At 57.2% G+C, this 20,120-nt stretch overlaps 1 protein-coding gene and 1 long non-coding RNA gene across 2 annotated transcripts in view; one reads left to right on the forward strand and one right to left on the reverse strand.

The window, feature by feature from the left end:
• B3GNTL1 (UDP-GlcNAc:betaGal beta-1,3-N-acetylglucosaminyltransferase like 1) overlaps window positions 1–20,120 on the reverse strand; it is a gene marked incomplete at its 3' end in the record, with an annotated part of 73,294 nt that overhangs the window by 10,941 nt on the left and 42,233 nt on the right. Inside the window, 1 exon segment of the mRNA XM_082705653.1 lies at window positions 407–502. Coding sequence (XP_082561779.1) covers window positions 407–502 — 96 coding nt within the window.
• Window positions 1,909–5,564, forward strand: LOC309850996. The gene is made up of 2 exons (XR_014304572.1): window positions 1,909–1,981; window positions 2,067–5,564. It is a non-coding gene; the product is annotated as an uncharacterized lncRNA (long non-coding RNA).

Here is a 20,120-nt window from a genome sequence, read left to right on the forward strand (position 1 = left end):
AGCTCAGTGCGGGCTGAGCGCTGCAGGTGGGGCCCCACAGGTAGGAGAGGCTTTAGGGAAGAGCCCAGCCTGGTCTGGACAGAATGCCCAGGGCCACCTGTCCCTGTCCTGCAGTCACCCGAGGCAGCATGGCTGAAAGCTTTACACCAGGATGAGGAGGCCTGGGCCTGGGCGCCTGCAGCCTCACACAGAAATCCCCAGTGGGTGCCAGGGCCCCGGACGCTCTCGGGGAAGCTCGGCCCAGCCAGCTGCAGGAGGGCTGGACCAGCCTTTACAGAGATGTTTCTGAAGCCCCGGGTCCCGGAGGGAGCACAGTGCCCACGCGTGGGGAGGGCTGGGGGCTGACACCCCGGCGGTGATGGCACCTCCCCGACCCGAGGAGGGACCCACAAGGGCCCACACTTACCTGCCCGCCTTCATCAAATGGGCCCACGTGGAAAAACCATGCTCGGGAGCAGAACCAGGTTGGCATGATCACAGTCGGGCCATGGGACGTAAAAACCTAAATACCAGAAAGTAACAGCTCGTCACAAACAACATACAATTTATTTCCCACAAAATGTAATTCAGAAAGTGACAAAAGAATTTGCTCTTCTCCGTAGGAAAAGACGTTCAAGGACTTTACAGCCAGACCCTCCATGTGGGGGATGGCAGAAGAGGGGCCCCGAGAATCAGCGGCTCCACCGGGTCCTGATCCTGACCCTGGGGGAGCGCTCGCTGGCTGTGTTCGGGAAGGAGGCCCCTCTGCTTTTGGCGGACGGTGAAGTTTCACATGAAGACAAAAGTAAACATGTTGCTTTCAGTTGTGGCAAGAAAGAACTGCCATGTTCCGACGAGACCCTCCAAAGACACGGACATCGAGAACTGACGGAAGCAGCAGCAGAAGCTACGGCCAGCCCCACGCTGCACGAACTGACACCCCCCGTCGCAGTCTTGCACACACGCAGGCGGCGGGGAGCACTTCCTGACTCACTCTGTGCGACCAGCTCTGCCCGGATCCAAAGCCCGTCAGAAATACCACAGAACTGCGGCAGGACCCCTAGGAATACAGCTGCAAAATTCCTCGACAGAGAGTGAATGGAGTCCGTTGTTGCAGAAAAAGGGTTCTACAGCACGACCCCGTGGAGTTTACCCCAGGACGGCAAGGTTGGTTCGACACACAAAGACACGCCATATTTGTAGACAAAGGGTGAAACCACACGACCATCTCAACAGATGCAGAAAAAGCTTTTGACAAAACTCAGTGCCCTTTCGACAGAACTCATCCACCTGGGACTAGACGGGGCCCTCGTGACCTGTCAAAGGGCATCTACAAAGCCCCACCACTGATGCCTACGAAAATGCTGAAACACTAAACACTCTTCACGTCTCGTGGACACTGTGCTACAAGTTCTAGGCAAAACACTTAGGAAATGAGAAAAATAAAAGGCATTTTCTAATACTTTGGGAATGAATTAGTGAAATGGTCTCAATTTGCAGCTGACACAATCCTGTAAGTGTAAAACCCAAAGGCATACGAACACACACGCACACCCTTGAACTGACAAGTGAGTTCAGCAAAGGTCCTGGACATGAGACTCACATACGAAACTCAACTGTATTTCTATACACTCGTAATGAACAGCCCAAAAACAAGATTAAGAAAACACTTTGATTCACAACAGCATGAAAAAGACTCAGAAATAAACGTAGTAAGACTTTACGCTGAAAATCATGAAACATATTTTTTTAAAAGATTATTTATTTATTTATTTGACAGAGATCACAAGTAGGCAGAGAGGCAGGCAGAGAGAGGAGGAAGCAGGCTCCCCCTGAGCAGAGAGCCCGATGTGGGACTCGATCCCAGGACCCTGAGATCATGACCTGAGCCGAAGGCAGAGGCTTTACCCCACTGAGCCACCCAGGTGCCCCATGAAACATCTTCGAAACAAATTAAAGACCTAAATAAAGGAAGGACGTCCCATTTTCATGGCCCAAAAGAGTAAATATTAAGATGTCAATATTTTCCAATTAATCTACAAAATAAACCTAAGTCCTAACATGATCCCAGCTGTTTGTCGTTGCAGAAAATGATAAACTGGGCAGTGGCTGTGCCCGCAGCGGTCGCCCCGCGCCGCCAAGCAGGGTCGCGCCATCCTCGGGAGCCAGGCCTGCAGCCTGGGCTGTGCCGGCCCCTTGAGACCCAGCGGGTGGAGGCAGCTCCGTCCTCCTGATGAAAACAAACGGTGGCTGGAAGGCGTCACGTGTCATCGGGACGGTGGACAGTGGGGCCCAGGACTCGCAGGCACTTCTAAGGGATAAAATCTGGACTCAGGCCAGCGGCAGGTCAAAGGCACGGCGTGAACAGGCCAGATCCTCAGTCCCAGGCTGGATCCAGAATCCAGAATCTCAGGCAGTCTCTCCCTCGTGGTGCGGCCTGGAAGCCGGTGGGAATTACGCCGCAGCCTGGGGCCCCGGGGAACTAGCTCCCCCGCCGCGGCCAGGAAGCCTTTCCCCAAGTTCTCGGAGCGCCGCTGTGTCGCACAACATAGGTGTGAACTGCGCGGGTCTGTGTACACCGGAATTTTCAAAAATCAATACAAGACAGTGCCGTAAACGCATTTTCCTTATGATTTCTTAGTAACGTTTTCTTTTCTCTGGCTTATTTTACTGGAGGAACAGACCTAATACATGCCTTACTGTCGTTACGCTATGAAGCTTCTGGCCAACAGACGGCTACTAGCGGTTAAGTTTTTGGGGAGTCAGAAGTCACGCATGGATTTTCCTGCAGAGTCGCCTCCCTGAAACCTCACACTGTCCGAGCGTCGACTGTACCTGGATGGAGTTTCCACGGTCCCGTGAGGACAGGCCCGCCTCCTCCCACAGGCCAAAGAGCAGACACCCGCTCTCCGCGGCAGCTCCCTCCGCCGCCTGAGCTGGCTTCCGTGGCGCTCGGGGAGGACAGCCTCGCCTGTGTTTGCCTGGAGCCTCCCTGGCTCTGAGACCCTCACTCCAGCCCACACATGTCCACCCCACGTGGACGGCTGTTAGCAGTTCTTGGGAACGCAGGGTCCACCACCAACATCACTGGGCTTCCTCTTCGTGGGAAGCATCCGTGGCCTGTCTGACCGTCTCATAACCTGCATTTTCCCGGGGACGAGGGGCGTGCAGAGCCCTGAAGCACACATCACCATTTTACACAGAACGAGCCAGGCTGGGTGGTTCCACGAATCTGTGCACGTGCGGCAGGCCTCAGAGCTGTACCCCGAAAAGGGGAAAACAGCCAGTTTTATTTATTTTACTAACAGCTGTGTTAACCTGGGGACAACTAAGTGTTCTCACCCGTAAGTGTTTTTTTCAGGCATCGGTTTACGAGACAAACTCCGAGACACAGAGGGGCTCGCACATGCGCACACCGAGCCCCGAGTGCTTCTACTGCTCTGCCAACGTGGAGACGGGCCAGCGGGGAGGGATCCGCCTGTGGCCCCCTGCTCCCCTCGGAAGCCCCGCATCTCTCCGTGCGGACGACAGCGGCCACGGGGTCAGGAGACACCCCCTCGTGGAGTTTTGTCTTTGGAAACTTGCAAAGAAATGAGCCAGAGCGGGGCTGAGGCTGGGCACACGGGCCCCGTCCCAAGCACCGTTTCTGGCACTGCAGACCGCCCTGCAGCCTGTGGGAGCCCGGCGGTGGGGAGGACGGCAGGATGGGGCCTGAGGGTTCAACAGCCTCTCAGAAATTCACCCGACGACAGTTCCAGAGCCTTTAGACTGTGGATGAATCTTGTTTTAATTTGATGCTGTGTGGGGCGTGTGGGGGAAAGGGCCCAGCAGGCAGTGAGCGGGGACCGGGGGCGCCAAGGAAGGCCAGTGACCACTCCCAGCACCACTGTCCCCTCCTGCTCATCCGCACCGTCTCCCTGGACTCGGGCTGCGGTGGGCACCACACACGGGGCTGGTCCGGCAGACACACAGCTCTGGAGGCCGGTGTCGGAGCCCCGGGAGCTGCTGCTGACCGGAGCCACCTTCTTCCGCAAGCTCTGCCGTCACTTCTGACAAGGCCACTGGTCCCATCACAGGGGCCTCACCCCATGGCCTTCTCTAACCTGATTGCCTCCCGAAGGTCCCCCAACTCTGCTGTTGAACGCGGGGCACACAGACATGCCGCCGTGACAGGCACACGCTTCATCTCCAGTGTGGGGGTGCTGAGAGCGCTGCTCCGTGGCCACCCCCAGACCCCTAACTGCCCCCAAGCTCCTGAGCGTGCATCTGGCTGCCCACAGGCATCTCCCCTTGGTTATGGGACTTCTGTAGTTTCACTGAAGGATGCAGCAAGCTACACACGTGTATACACAGCTGGAGAAACTCACCCACGTGTGCACGCCCGAGCCACACACCACTCCTGGTTCTGAGCTGGCCACCCCTGCAAGCTTCCTCACGCCTGGGCTGCCCCCCATCCCCAACACAGGCAACCGCCGGTTCACTTTCCGTCACAAGTGGCGGCCGGCATTTCCTAGGTGCTGTGCACACGGGGTGCTCACGCCCACCCTCCTCCTCTCTGGTGTCCTGCGCTCCGTCAACCACATGTGCTTTTCCACGCGCCTGCGGATGGGCTTGCGGGCAGCCCAGGGCGTGTGGTCTCTGTGCAGACGGAGCACGTGGTGGGGAGCGGGGGTGGGTACGTCAGGTGCAGAACAGGAGCTCCTAGAAGACGGCTCTGCTGTCCCAAGGTTCTTTCTGCTCCGGCTGACCTGGGCTCCGCGCCGGCCGGCCACATCCCACAAACGCTGGGTGCCACAGCCTTCGTCACTTCAGACTGCTAAGCGGTAGACGCACACCTGTCTCACTGGGCACACCATACCCTCCTCATGGCCCTGAGGCTGTGCTAATTTGCTGTCCAGACACCGAACCCGATGGAGCACGCGTTCAAGTCACCGGTCCCCTTTTTACTGGGTTGTCTGTGTCCTCAGACTCCGCAAAGCTCCGTGGAACTCTCCCACTTGGGACTCGAGGCCTTTGCTGGACATGGTGCAGCCACACCCCAGTGTCCTGGTTTATCCTTCACGACATCCACTGGGCTGATGAAGCCTACCAGGCCCCAGGGACTGGGGTCCCTCTCGGGGTCCCTCTCAGGACCAGTCCCTCTCGGGTGAGCCATGTCTCACCCCATGGCTTCTTGCCTAACCACGATCACAAAGAAGTTTTTTTCTGTTCTCTTCCGTAAGCTTCATGGTATTAAGTTTCACATTTAGTCCTAGGATCCGTTTTAAGCTAACTTGTTATAAATGGTGTGAGTTTTTTCAAGTTCAGTTTTCTCACACGTGGACATATGGCTGTCCCAGGACATCTTCTCCACTGACCCTGTCCAGAAGAGATCAGTGGTCTGTGTGTCTGTCCTTGTGCCGACACACAGCCATGGAGGCCGGCAGTGCTGGCCTCTAACTCTGCTCTTGTCCACGTGGATTTCGGTTGTTCTAAATTTTTCCATTTCCAAAAGATTTTGCAATAAGTTGGTCAATTTCTTTCCTTTTTTTCTTCTCCTTTTTTTTCCCCCAAGTTGGTCCATTTCTGCGACCAAGGCTACTGGGATGCTGACCGGGTGGGTCGGTCTGGGAGGACCTTCATCTTCACAGCACCTGCGTGCCTGCATGCCTGCCGTCTCCCATCACAAGACCCTCAGGCCCCTCTACTAAGACCCTCTCCTACATATGGTAACATTTCCAGGGGTGTCCGGAAACAGTAGAGCATTCTCCCCACTCCTCACCTGGGGTCAAGGGAAGTGGGTGCCAGGGGCAGGGAAATCTGGCTGTAATGAGACACAAGACAGCCCCACGGATGCTAACATCAAAGACGGACACCACCAGACGCAATCTCAGACACGGGGAAGGGACGGTGCGCACTCCTACTTGCAAACAGCAGTACGGGTGCCCGGACTATCTGCACAACCAGCCACGCCACCCTGGGCGTCCCAGGGAAACAAGAGCTACGTCCACGCAAAACCCGCAAACATTGCAAGCACGACGGACAAAACTGGAAGCAACCCGAATGTTATTCAACACGAGCGACAGACACCATGGAACAGAGCGCAGGGGCCTCCCCTCGGCAGCTCCGAGCACAGCCATGAGTAGGCAGTGGTGGCTTTCACGGAGTCAAGGAAGGCAACCTTCATCGACACAAAACCCTAAAGGCAGGACTTCTAATCTCTAGAGACAGAAATCAGACCAGCGGGCCTGCAGCTGGACCCGCTCCCTGGGGTGGCCTGTCTGGCTCTGTCAGGGACCGCGTGCCTTGCTTTCTGCAAATCAGATTTTTGGTGTGTAGCGGGGGTTCGAAGGTCCTGGAATCCAGGGGCTCCCCGTTCCCAGACACTACAGACGGGCCCATTTTCTAGCAAACCCAAACACATCAGTCCCCACAATGTGCTCCATTCCTTCTTCGACTGTAAGAAAAAACCGGTTTCATAATGCTATTTGGGAACTTTTGCAAAGCAAGACCTAGGCATCCCGTTTTCAACTCCTACTTCGTGAAAATCCACAGGCATTTTCTGGTAGGTTGCCTGCAGCTGAACACCTGATACCCAGTCCCCAAGCACATGGGTTTCGGGTGTGGGAGCTCAGCCTGGTGGATAGGCAGCGAGTGTAACACACATGATTCTGGGGGCGCCTGGGGGGCTCAGTGGGTTAAGCATCTGCCTTCGGCTCAGGTCGTGGTCCCAGGGTCCTGGGATTGAGTCCCGCATCGGGCTCTCTGCTCAGTGGGGAGCCTGCTTCCTCCTCTCTCTCTGCCTGCCTCTCTGCCTGCTTGTGATCTCTCTCTGTCAAATACATAAATAAAATCTTAAAACAGACAAAAACCACACACACGATTCTGAAGACTTAATATGAAAAAAGAACATTATATCTCATGGGTCTATTTCTATTGGTTCCATGTTGAAGTAACATTTTGTGTATATTAAATAAAATATATCATTATAATTAAATTATAAAATATATCATTATAATTAAACTCATCTACTACTTTATACCTTTTTAATATAACCATTAAAAACCACTAACTCTATTTGGGCTTGCATTTTTGGCTCATTATTTTCCTATTGGTCAGAACCAAGCATCTGTCTATAAAGCAATCGATCTTTCTTCAGCGATGCAGACAGCTGAAAGAAGTAGGAGACACACAGCAAAAGCCGATCTGGGACGGTGGTCACCTCTGGGGAGAGGGAGAGCATCTGGGAGCAAGCGAGCACAGGCCCAAGCAGGACGGGCCAAAAGTCAGCCAAAGCCGTTAACGGGGGAGAAAGGGGATTATTAACATGCTTAGCCCAGGAAGTTCAACAGCTCAGATACAGCGGACTCACCCCCTGAGAGGTGCCAGTTCAGACAGAAATGCAAACAGTTAAACCGTGGAACTCATAACCTAAAACCGTCACGGGTGCATTCTACCAAGCATTAAAGCAGGGGAGAACACTGATCTCACAAACTCCTTCATAAAATAAGGGAGGGAAGAGTATTTCAACCCGTCTTAGAAGGTCAGCATTAACATGCGGCCAAAACCAGACAAAAATACCACAAGGAAACCACAACGCGCTGTCCCTCGTGGACAGAGATGCACGAGTCCCTCACAGATTGTCGACAATCTGATCCAGACACGCGCCCGTCTTGACCACGATGTGCTGATCTTACACATTCAAGTTTGGTTTAACATTTGAGAATCAGGAAAAAAAATGATCATTTTAATAGATACAGGAAAAACATTGGACAAAACGCAACACCCAATCAAGGCACAAGGCACAACCTCTCAGAACACCAAGAACAGAAAGGAATCTACTCAGCCTGCTAAGGGCCACCATCTCATTTGCGGTGAAAGCCCGAAAACCGGCCTCTGGACCGGGATGGCGACCGGACAGCCCATTCCCGTGGTGGCCCGGCAGTGCGCCAGCTCTGCCCGGGACAACAGATCGGGCCGGACTGTGCACAGAAGGCAGAGCGGGGCCGGATCTGAGGCGAGCAGACCAGCCCTCACCTCACCCCACACGCGGCATATACCTCAAAGCGGGCGCGAGCGCTAGAATTACAAAGCTTCTAGAACACGCACATAGGGAAATGCTTGCAAGTGGAGCCTAGGCAATTTTTATAAAATAGAGCAAAATTTTGCAAGATGAAAAGAAAGTATTAATAGCCTGGATTTCATCCAAACTGAAAACGTCACCTCTTCGAACGATCAGGTAAGAAACGAAGGGACCCCAGGGGCTCCGAGGGAACGCTCACGTGTCCGCCGGGCACACCGATCTGGGGAGGGACGTGTTTCTGGAGTCCGAGAGAACTCTCACAACTCGGGGAAACGGGGAAGAGCAACGGTGTGCGCGGGGCCTGCAGACGCCCCAAGGAGGCGCGAGGGTGAACGGCCCGACACGTTCCGCGGGGCACAAAGACCAGGCACAGGCGCAGACACGGGCGGACTCACCGCGGCCCAGGCTGGGACCGAGGCTCTGGGCTGCAGCAGTCCTTTCCGAGGGAACCTTCCGGAGCATGCTAAGAGGTCCACAGTCAGAGCGGCTGGAAAGGAACAGCCTTGCACGCGTCGCCCTCCACGGGTTCCCCGGCTGCTGAGCCCTGGATGGCCACGTGGGCCCTGGGCATCACGCTGGGGCTCCCTCCCTCCAACCACAGGGGCCACGGCGCCCCCCGGCGGCACCCAGCAGACACCTCCAGCCCCTGGAACACGTTCTTGCCCAGACCCCCACATGCTTGCCCAGACCCCCACATGCCGTCTGCCCCCTCTTGGCTAGTCCTGGCCTCCTGCACCTGTCCCCCCTCCCTGGGCGCTTCTTGAGCGCAGTCCCCGGCACAGCCCAGGTCTGAGACGCTTGCGGCCAGCCACCGACGCTGACCTTCCCGCACGGTGTGCAGCCCGCCTGCGGGCTTCTGGACTCAGGTTCCCAGGAGGACAGACCTGCCTCTGAATCAGGAGGGCTCAGAGGCCGCCCCGCCCCGTGTGGCCACACTAGGCCTGCCATGACCACGGCCCGAGGCTCATGGGCCCACCCAGGAAGCTTTCCTGCGGACAGCAGAGCCACCCGGCTCAAGGGGGGGCAGCTCAGGGTGCTCAGCTCGGCCCGCGATGCCGGACATGACTCTGTTCTCCACGGACCGGCTGCCCCTGGCTGGGCCCTTGTGTTTTCACTCTCAGGAACCAAAGCAGAGGGGGTGAAGGCCAGCGACCCCAGAGGCTGTCTGCGGGCGCACACAGGGGCCGGGGTCAGCAGCCCCACGTGGCAGACTCCCAGAAATGTCGGCAGTCAAAGCCAACACCCTGCTCCTCCTGCAGTAAGGGAGTTCAAGAAAACGGGGTTTCAGATTTCAGAATGTCTCTGCCAGCCTGGCTGTTGGACGGGAATGGCTTTGGCTGCAAAATGCATGTGGACCCGGAGACGGCCCGAGGCCACTGGGATAGGAGCCACAGACGGCGCAGTGCCCACGGGCCACAGGCCGCACCTCGCTGGCGCCCAGCCTGTGGGTGCAGGGCTCTCACTCCGTGAGAGCGGCTCCTCCTCAGGGCTGCAGCACCTAGTTTCTCAAGCTCCAAGCCCTTCATGCAGGCCAAGACCCCTCTGGGCTCCCAGGCCCAGGAGTCCCTCGGGGGCACAGCCGGCAGAGGGGCAGAGGGCCCGCGGGCCACATACAGGCACTGGTGGTCCTCTCCTTGTGCGCAGCAGGCAGAGGTGGCTGGGCCGGGCCAGCTCCAGGCACCGTGGTAGGGAGGTGGCCTCTGCCCTTTCTCACACAGGATGCGGGCACTGGCATGTGGAGAGGTACAGGGCGTGTGTGCTCACCCGCGGTAGAATGGTGTGCGCAGGGGAGCCAGGGTTGTGTGGCTCGGTGCTAGGAGCCTGTCGGGGCGACAGTCAAGAGGGAGTCCTGGAGAAAAGTCCGTCCCGAGGGCCGGGTTCCCACGTGCATCTGGAGCTCTCGCTGACGCAGGTGACCCAGGACCAGCTCTTCCCGGGTGCGCGTCACATCTTTGCTATGGTGGACAGGGCAGGTCCTGCTGCTCTGGGCCAGTGGGCTCCTCTCGCCACTGCCGCCGGCCCAGCCCATCCCCACCGCCGCTGGCCCCGCGCTCCACACCAACTAAGGCCGGACGAGGTGCTGGAGCTCACGGGTGCGTCTGGGCAACAAGACTACCCTGGACGCTTCTCACCGGCAGCTCTTCCTTTGTTTTATCCAAAAAACGCAAGTGCTGAGGGTGACCTGAGTTGCCAGCCCCAGCTCTAAACCTACCTGCGTGTTTCCTTGCCCTGTACACGCAAGCTTGACACATCACAACGTGAACTAATTCGGCGTAAGGTAAAAAACAACTGCTCCCTTGTGCTTACAGTGAACCCCCCCGAGGGTCCAAGCTCAGACACCCCCCAAGCCCTTCACACCCCACGTGGGTCTGGGCGTGTGTGCTGGGCACCGTTCCAGCTGCCCGGCCTCTGCCTCTCGGGGCCGCTCCGTGGTTCCGAGCCACACATCGTACTGGGACCCGACTGCTGCTCTCCAAGGTAAGCAGGAGCAGGAAAATTTGCTTAATAAACGTACAACTCCCACTTTTCTTGAAATTTGGCCCCTGGTGCCTTGTCTGCCAAGTGGTAAAGCAAGTCCAGGAAGGAGGAGACTTGGCCCTTGGGTGACGGGGGCTCCGCCCGCAGGAAGGCTGATGGCAGGGGCGAGCCTGGCATAGGATGGGGAGCAGAGCCCCTAAGCCTGCCTGCTGCGGGGCTGCCTCCAGACCCCCCAGAGCCCCCTAGCTCTACGCACCTCCACCCCTGCTGTGAGTGCCTCACCCCTGCTGCACTCCCGGGGGCTGCACTCCCCTGGCGGCCGCGCTGGCTGGAGTCTGTTCAGCGACAAAGTCCAGACACATTCAGGGGGAGAAACTAGCAATTACTTCCAAACTAAGTTTAGGACGCTAACGTGCCAGCAGCCCCCATCACCCGTCCCCCTAGAGGATCCCAGACGCGTCACTATTCGCTCGGCCCCCCGTGGCTGTACGTGCCGTCGCCTCCGAGCTCATGTGCGACGTTGGGCCCCTCCAATGGGCTTTTTGGTTCAATTACAAGTACGTACTTTCCGACTCTTCTGTTTTAGGATAATTTCTATTCTCGCTGAGACTCCCCCGTGCGTCATTCTCAACGTTACTTCCCTTTAAATTCTGAAACCCTGATCCCCTTGGCTGTTGACGGTGTCTACAGAGAGGCAGTCACCCAGGGCTCTGCTGCGCCCACCTGTGCCCACGTGCTGGCAGACACCACGGACGGCTTCTCCGCCCCCAAGAGAGCGGGGCACCTGGACACTGCACGTGCCGCAGGTTTAGCCACCCAGTGATGCTCCCCACACCTCAGGTGACCGGCCCATGTGTAGCTGCAGGGACAGGCTCCAGGACTCACTCTCCGTGAGGCTCTCCCGTCTTCCTGGAGCACACTTGTGCTCCTGCGGCAGTCGCAGGTCCCTCCTGTGTGGCCGTGTGCAGACCCCACAGCGCTCCAGTTTCCAGATAGCTCTTGAAATTCCGCGGTGTCTGCTGGCCTGCTTCTAGCCCCAACCAGGGCCCGGCCCAGGGGCCCAAACCCAGGTGCAGGGACTCCAGGCCAGTCTTCTTCCCAAGGGCAGGGACGCCCTTCCCAGGACGGACGGCTGAGACGGCAGCCCTGGGAGGCAGGTGTGGCTCTGCGCGGTGCAAAAGTGGGGGGTCCCAACAGAGGCCCCGCAAGGACCCTTAAGGGAGGGCCTTCCCGGGCGCGCTGTGTGGACGGTACCGAGCGCCCGCGTGCACGTGGCCTTTCCTCAGAGTCCCCGGCGGTGTGAGCGCGGAGCAGATGCCCCGGGTCTGGGTGGGGAGGCCCTGGGGGTCGCTGAACCCTGAGGGGGCTCCAGGCTGCACTGCGGGTCACTGGGCCATCTGGGGCGCCACGCGGAGCCTCCTGCCGAGGCCTGTGGCCGGGTCGTTCGGAGGAGGAGGCGGCGGGTGGAGGCGCGGGTCCGGCTCCGCGGACAGCAGGGCCGGGGTCACGGGCGCGCAGGAGCTTCGGGCTCCACAGGATGCTCCCCGGCGCAGACCACGCGCGCGCTGGCCGCCTGGACCCCAGGGGACGGTCCCGCAGGGACAACCGCGGGCCGCGAGACCCCCGTCCTCGTCCGCTCGGAACGGACGGGGTCTTCGCTCGGGGACGAGCTCGTCAGCGTCCTCAGGCCCAGCGCACCGGACCCTGCGCCCCTCGGGAGGGGAAGGCACAGGACGCCCCGGGCCACCGCCGGGCCACCTGTGAAGCGGGCCGTGGGCCCCGTTCGTCCTCCTCAGCGCCTCGCAGGGCACCCCCGGGGCTCACCCCACGGCCCGCAGGGCCCTCCGCCCCGCCCTGGGCTCTCACCGGCGCGTCCCACGGACCGTCCACGCGCGCAGGCGAGCGGCGGGAACAACCCCTGCGGGCCGGGCAGGCGCAGAGGAGCCGACGCGGGCACAAACCCAACCTGCCGGCGCTTGGAGCGCGCGCACGCACACGCATGCGCACCCCGGAGCCCCAGAGCGCGCACGCACACACGCACCCCGGAGCCCCAGAGCGCGCACGCACACAGACACGCTCCCGCACGCACGCCGGAGCCCCGAAGCGCGCGCACGCGCACAGGCACGAGCAGCGGGGCGGGAGCACGGGGCCCGGGGCGGGAACGCAGCGGCGCCGCGGGTCTCCGGTCATCCCCGCGCACAGGGGGCCCCGCCAGCCCCGGGCTAGGAACAGGCTCCTTCGGCCCCTCCGTGCGGTCACGGGGCGTCTCCGGTGCCCAGAGCAGGTGCCCAGAGCAGGAGGCAGCCGCGGGCAGGGCTCAGGGGTCCCGCCCCGCGCTCCCGCACGCCCGTCCGGGCTTCCTCCGCTCCGTGCTTTGACCTTCACACTGACCTTTCCACTTCCCGTCGGGGGACGAGCCTTCCTCCCACCCCGCAGCGAACCGAACCAGATGATTCCCGGGCCTCGGCCTCCAGCAGCACAAGGGCCTCCCTCGGGCCTCGCCCACCCGGGTCGATCCAGTTCCCGAAAGCGCCGAGGGCGAGGGCGCAACACCCGCCAGTTCCCGGGGCTGCGTCTCCGCCCCCTCCCGCGGACCCCTGCGCCCCCAACCCCGTCGGACGAGACCGCGGGCCCGCCGGTTCCGACCAGACGGTGCCCCTCACCCCCGCGCTCCTGGGCCCTCCTCCCCTCCCCAGCTTTGGGGGAGGCCCCGGCATCCTGTCCCACGCGGCTCAGCCCGAGCGAGGGGGAGGTTTTGGGGGCCCCTCGCGGAGGCCAGCTGTGCCCTCCTGAAGACGGGGGCTCCGACTTGGTGCCCGCACACCCGTGTCGGGACTGAGAGGCGTCTCCCGAGTTCCTCTCCCAGCGCCAGCTCCCAGGGGACCAAGTGCACTTCTTCACTGAGCGCTTTTTAGGATGACCTCCCCAGGACTGGAGGTCTTCAAAAATCAATTAAAGGCAGAACTTAAAAGAAGCCAGGTCAGAAGCCAGGTCAGGTTTTCCCCAGCATGAGAGTCTAGAAGACACAGCTTTGTCTAAGTCGCGACTGCTGTCACCTAATCTATTTTTTTAAGTCATTAAATGTTATTCTTTTCCATAGGAGAGAAAACACCCATCATAAGAGTCATGGAAGGGTGCCTGGGTGGCTCACTGGGCTAAGCCTCCGTCTTCGGCTCACATCATGATCTCAGGGTCCTGGGATGGAGCCCCGCATCGGGCTCTCTGCTCAGCGGGAAGCCAGCCTGCCCCCCCAGCCCCTTCCTGCCTCTCTGCCAGCTTGTGATCGCTGTCAAATAAATAAATAAAATCTTTAAAAAAAAAAAAAAGTCATGTAATTTAAAGAGACCCAAAGTAGCCAGAACAAGCTTGAAAAGCAAGGACAGGGTTGGAGGACTCACAGTCCTCATGAAGTAAGCAAGCGCCCACGGAGTGAGCTTTAACATTTACCACAAAGCTATGGTAATCACTACAGTGTGGGGTTGCCATGCAGACAGATGAGCAGAACAAAACAGAGGCTAGAAACAGACCCATGCAAATGGCCCACTGATTTTCAGCGAGGGTGTTGGGAGAGATGGATGGTCACAGGCACAGGATAAAGCTGAACCTTTCCCTAATATCATCCACAAAAAATTAACTCAAAATGGGGTAAAGATCCAAATGTCAGAGCTGAAACTATAATAATCTTACAAGGAAACATTTTGTGACCTTGGATAGGCAAGGATTTCTTGATGTGACACCCAAAGCACATATAACCCCCCACCCCACAATCTACACAAATTGGACTGCATCAAAATTACAACCTTATCTGCTTCAAAGAACACAATGGAGAGCATAAAAAGATACCTCACAGGACAAAAGAAAATATCTGCAAACCACACATCTGATAAGGGTCTAGCATCCACAATATACAAAGAGTGCCTGGAATTCAATGGCAAATAACCAACTTTAAAAAAATAGACAAAACACTAGAGAACACATTCCCCCCAAAAGATACACAGATGGCCCAGAAGCACATTAAAATACTCCATATCACTAATCGTTAGAGAAATGCAAATCAAACCATGACACAGCACTTTACGTCCATTCACATGGCAACCAGAAAACCCAGAAAACAGCAAGTGTTGACGAGAAGCGGCAGAACGGCAGGCAAGCCTCATACTCTGCCCGTGGAAACATAAAATGGAGCAGCTGCTGTGGAAAACAGCTCGGAAGTTCCTCAAACGTTAAACACAGAATTGTCGAAACAGGGACACAGACAAAGCAAGGCCATGTTCACAACAGCCAGAAGGTGGAAGGAACCCAGGGACGATCACAGCACAAATGGGTAAGCACGATGTGGGGCAGACAGTACGTTCCCGTGATGAATATGGTTTAGCTGTAAAACAACAGGAAGCTGACCCTTTATAACATGGGCGAACCTGAGAACATTATGTTACGGAAGTCAGACGCACAAGGACAGATACTGTTCAGAGTATCTGGAAGAGGAAAACTCTGGAGGGAAAGCAGGCTGGGGTACCAGGGCTGGGGGAGGGCTGATGGGGAGTCAGCACTGGGTGGGGACAGTCCCCGGCAGGGTCACCAAACTGAAATTTGAGATGACAAGTTGTGTCATGTATGTTTGACCACAATTTAATAATCTCTTTAATGAGAGAGAAAAGGAGAGGGAACATCGAAGCAGGTCAGAGGAAGCGGACACAAGCCGAGGACATGGCGCTTGGGAGGCTGGAATCGGAGGGAACAGGAGAAACCAGCCCTGCCCACACCTTGATATCGGACTTCTGACCCCCAGAGCTGTACGTGAATAAATCTGTGTTGGTTTTAAAAAAACCAACAACACCCAGCAAGCCACAGCGGTGCGGTCAGAGCCAGGAAGCGTCCCTGTGCAGAGCTCCTGTGAATTCTGGGCACCGAGCTGCTGGCCGCTGGGCAGGAAGTATGGACACTCACAGGGCGAGTCCCTGCCTTAGCCACTGCACCAGCCTCTTAAGGCTGATGGCTCTGTGGGGCTCTTGGGTGGATGCAGGCTGCACACCCAGGACGCACCGACCCCCGGTGGCCAGGCGAGTGCAGGAAACCGTCCTGTTCTGCCCAGGAGCCTGGGAGGGACCCCCCTCCGTGTCCAAGGAAGGTGGCCGGGGCTTGGGGCTACACCAGGCGAGTGTGACACAAGCTCTTCTCAACTTTTCCTCCCCTTCTGAAAGGACAAGGAATAAAACAACAAAAATGGAACAGAAGGAGTAAAGAAGGCTTATTTCCTCTGGTCCCATCAGAACAAGCCACTTGTTTTCGAAATCCAAAGGACAGATCGGCTCATCGAGCTCTCCTCTGGTTTTGCTTCCACAACTATTCCTTACTTTTCAAAGACCCCAGAGTCTCCTACAACTTACACCTGAGAGACTGTGTTTTGTCTTGGCTCAGGCATACTTGAGAACACAGGACGCCTGCCTCCCCCAGACCCGAGCGGTCTAACCACACACAGCAAACGAGCTCCTGGAGTCTCCTCATTTATTTCAAGGGCCTTGCCTGACGTACATCTCCAGACTGGACACACCTAGCTCCTCTGGAAACGCTTCCTGCTCATTCTTTACTTCCACTAAACTGCAAACAGCAAACGGCCATTCCACAACACACGGCTGATACCCAACAAAGTTTCTTAATGAGGACGAGACCCTGAACAAGAACGGACAACACAAACCCGGGACTGGGACCTTCCAAAAGGTACGTTTCTCTTTCTTCTGGGGGGAGACCGGTCACCATGCAGCTCCGTCTCCCCTGGAGGAAGGCAGAGGCTGGCTTCCTGCACGTCATCTCCTTAAATCATTTAAATGACTCACAACAGACACCTGCTGTGGTTTTTCTTTTCCACTGGGATCGTCCTTTTTGCAATTAACAACTAATGCCCTCCTGCCCCGGCTACAGTTATGTTACCACGGGGTCAGGTGCCAGGTGAGCACGGCTATCTGCTGACCCCACGGAGACCTGGCTGGCCACATCATTCAAATAGCTTAAGTTCAAGCACTTGAGGAAGACAAACAGGTTTGCCGAGTAAACTTGTTTTTCCTTTAAAAGCCAAGTGAGGTGGGAGGAGGTAATGAGATCTTAAAACGCTGAAGGAAAAGAGTCTTCTTAGGAGATACCTCCGCCCACCCCGCCATGCAGCGTGAAGGAAAGTCACCAATCACTGCGGCAGACTCTCAGGGATTCCCGAGGCTGGCCGTGAGGACGGCGGGGGCCAGCCGTGTCTGCAGTGACCAGTGCCTGTCTGCTCTCTGGATCCCAAGGTGCAGGCCCTGGGAACACGTCCCATAGGCATGCCCTTGACCTCACCCGACCCCACCGGCTGACTGGGGCTCTGCAGGATGAGGGCCATGCTCCGCGCGCCACACAGTGGGAGGAGGAGCACAGAATCACCCCGCTGCCCAAGCTGCTGGACCTGCTTCTTGTGAGCGAGAGAGCACGCTGCGCAAGAAGGGCACGCGGCTGAAACGTTCTGAGAAGCTGTCCCTGCTCCACAGCTGCCAAGGCGGTGAAACAAGACCCGCTCTCCGCCCGCTGCCACGCCTCAGGCTCCCCTGGGGGAAGCGGTGCTGATGCCCCCTGCCTACCGGAGAGCTCGGCGTCTGGGTGGCTCCTTGGTGCCACAGGCCAGCACGTGCACAAATGCCCGACGTTACCTCCAGGTGCTGGCGAGTCCCCCACACAGCTGCGCAGCTCAGGGTAGACGCTTTTCTCCAAGGCGCCAGGTTTCCCGGCCGCAGCCTCCACATCGCAGGTACTCAGCTCCACCAACCTGAGCAAGGACAGCCACCACCACCACAAACAAGGGGGCAAGGCTGTGCGCCTTAGGAGAAGACGTGGCCCCGAGCCCCAGTCTGCCAGCCCCGGTCTAACTGGTAAGGAGCGCAACGTTGGCTTCAATTTGATCGAAGCTGCTTCTTTGGTTACTGATGCCTGGCGTAGGCTAGTATCGCCCCTTCATCTCTCTCCTAAGCGTAGGATCTAGGTGCAAATGAGGTACAGAAAACTGCAGAAGCAGCGCCCAACGCTCTTGGGATTCTTGGAAGCAGATGCAACAGACCCAAGAGGCCTGACGCATTCTCGCTGCTACTTTCTACACTCAGCTGCGGGCGGTTGACGCTCAGGCTCAGGCCCCGGCAGAGGGCGCGCGAAGTGCGCGCACCAGGAGGTGGAACCGCGGACCCCGAGCCAGACCACGGGAGCCCTTCCTCCCCGAGATGCCAGAGCCGCCACGCCGCGTCCGCGGCCCGACGCAGGCCCCTTCCCTCCGCGGAGCCGAGCTTCCCACCCGACCGCTGCCGTCCGCGGACTCCTTGCCAGATTGGCCCGCAAATCCGCCTGCACGAGTCAGGAACGACCACAGGAGGGGCGCGCACCGGTAACGGGGAGGGCGCACGGGGGAGGAGAGCGCACGGGTAAGGGAAGGGCGCGCACAGGTAAGGGGAGCGCGCACGGGGGAGGGGCGCGCACAGGTAAGGGGAGCGCGCACGGGGGAGGGGCGCGCGCACAGGTAAGGGGCAGTGCGCGCAGGGAGGGAGGTGCGCAGGGCGCATGGGGGCCACGCCGCTGCAGTGAGAAGTCCCAGAAGCTCTGGGTTCTTCCCGATTCCCTTTTGATTTTGTCTCCTTCTGGTTCTGATGTGTCACCAACTGAAAAATCAGATAATCCAGGTTCTTAGAAGTTAGTCAAAAAGAAGGAGTTCCCAGGAGAGGCTGGGGGGGGGGGCATGCTGCTGTTCTGGGGACCTGGGGGTTGCTTTTGTCTCTCCCCTTGTTTTGCCAGCAACGGAAAGAGCACTTCCCAGAAATTCTATGTAGTTCCTTCCAGTGCCTGCAGAACACACACACGGAAACCAGCCCATCAGCACTGGCCTCCCTTGCCCAAAGCAGAGTCTGCCCTCACAAAAGGCTCAGGACGGACAGATGGTTATTGACGGACCTTTTAGATGCTTTTGGTACTTAAAAAAGACAAAACTATGGATTATAGACTTAAAATGAGTTGTTTGTATTCAGAACGGAAAAGCCTTGCAGTTAAAGGAGAATGGAGCATTTAATGAAATTCGCAGGCTCATTAGTGGTATCTTACCAGGAAGTGATATGAACTCTTCTCAGAGAAGAGCAGAGATTGTATGACTAATTTCCAGATTCCTGTGGTTTATTATCCTTACTTCTAATTTGTTGGAAGACTATCTTTAGACAGATAACAAATGTTCCAGTATTCTGACATTTTAACACCCACATAGCAACAAGAATAAACTCTGATGTTAGATCCAAGATCTGTGGCTTCTGGGTTTAATAGAGAAACAGACATTAATATAGTTTCCCCTCTCCATAGTATGTTTTAGAGAAAGTTGTCAGTTCTGTGAATCTACTGCAGATACACTTTCTGATGCTCCCTTTAAATGGAAAAAAAAAAAAAATGAAGAAAAACAGTACAGCTTAGTCTGTGTCAAATTATGTAAGTTTTTAAGTGCCATGAGTGTGGGTTAGAATTAGATAAAATCACTGTACTATGAAGGACAAACTTTCAAGGGAAAGGCACACAGAGGTAGAGGAGTGTGAAACTTAGTCTCTTTATACAAGGAAGACCCGAGCGTCCCCCATGGACAGGAGAGCATCTCTGTCACCCAGAGCTCTACCTCCACACCATCTTCTCAATCAGCCAATAGGGACCATCACGCGTGTTGCCAAATATCTTCAAATGAGTGGGTCAAAGAATGAGCCAGGATATTGTGCTTAAACCCTTTAATTCTGTGAACAAAACTGAGGTAATGAAGCTGATGGAGGCCACTGGCCTCTGGGGCATGACCAGCCCTGGGCACCCCTGCCATGTGGATCAGGAGGGGGCCCCCAGCAGAACCAGGACACCAGCACTGCTCACCAGGCCTGGTGCTGACCTGCGGTTAGGCTGAGCTCGGGACCTCAGGGGCTAGCCACCTCGGCACCCTCCAGCCCCTGCTGCCAGACCCCAGGGCGGGGGGCCGGGAGGGGTCCGGCCTTGCCTCCCCTTTGGTCTCCCGGACTCAGCAGCAGCAGGCTCCTTGGGAATCGTGCTGCTCCCCACCTCACAAATGAGATCAGATTAGAGGACGGACACCTACCACTTCAGCTGCCAGCCTATTCCCCTTGGTGGGTGGTGGTGGTTTCTGCACCCGTGGCACTCACCAGTGGCTTAGAGAACATCAGTCTTCATTCGTTTTTTTTGAAAAACGTCAGACTTTATCTTCCCTTAACTTGATAAAGAAAAACACTATTTAAGAGGACCCTGCCTTAATTATTTCTATGATGCTTAATGCCTTCGACTCAGAACTTGGATTTCTGGCTGCAGACATGCCCACGGCATGTAACCTACACCCCTGGCCCTCGGCGACACAGCCCCCGCATGACTCATGTTCTACCAGAGAACCCAGCGCACAGGCCCACAGCCGACGCACACAGCTGCCAGAGCTCCAGCACTCGCAGAGCGTCATGTCTCCAGACCCTCACTGGGGCCGGGCGGGGCCTGCCAAGGAGCCTCTGGGTGCCCCAAATCAGGGCCAGAAGCTTTCCCACTGAATGTGGAGTCCGAATTCCCCAGTTAGGAA

Source organism: Mustela nivalis (assembly GCF_964662115.1).
Source record: "Mustela nivalis genome assembly, chromosome: 17".
Taxonomy (NCBI): Eukaryota; Metazoa; Chordata; class Mammalia; order Carnivora; family Mustelidae; genus Mustela; species Mustela nivalis.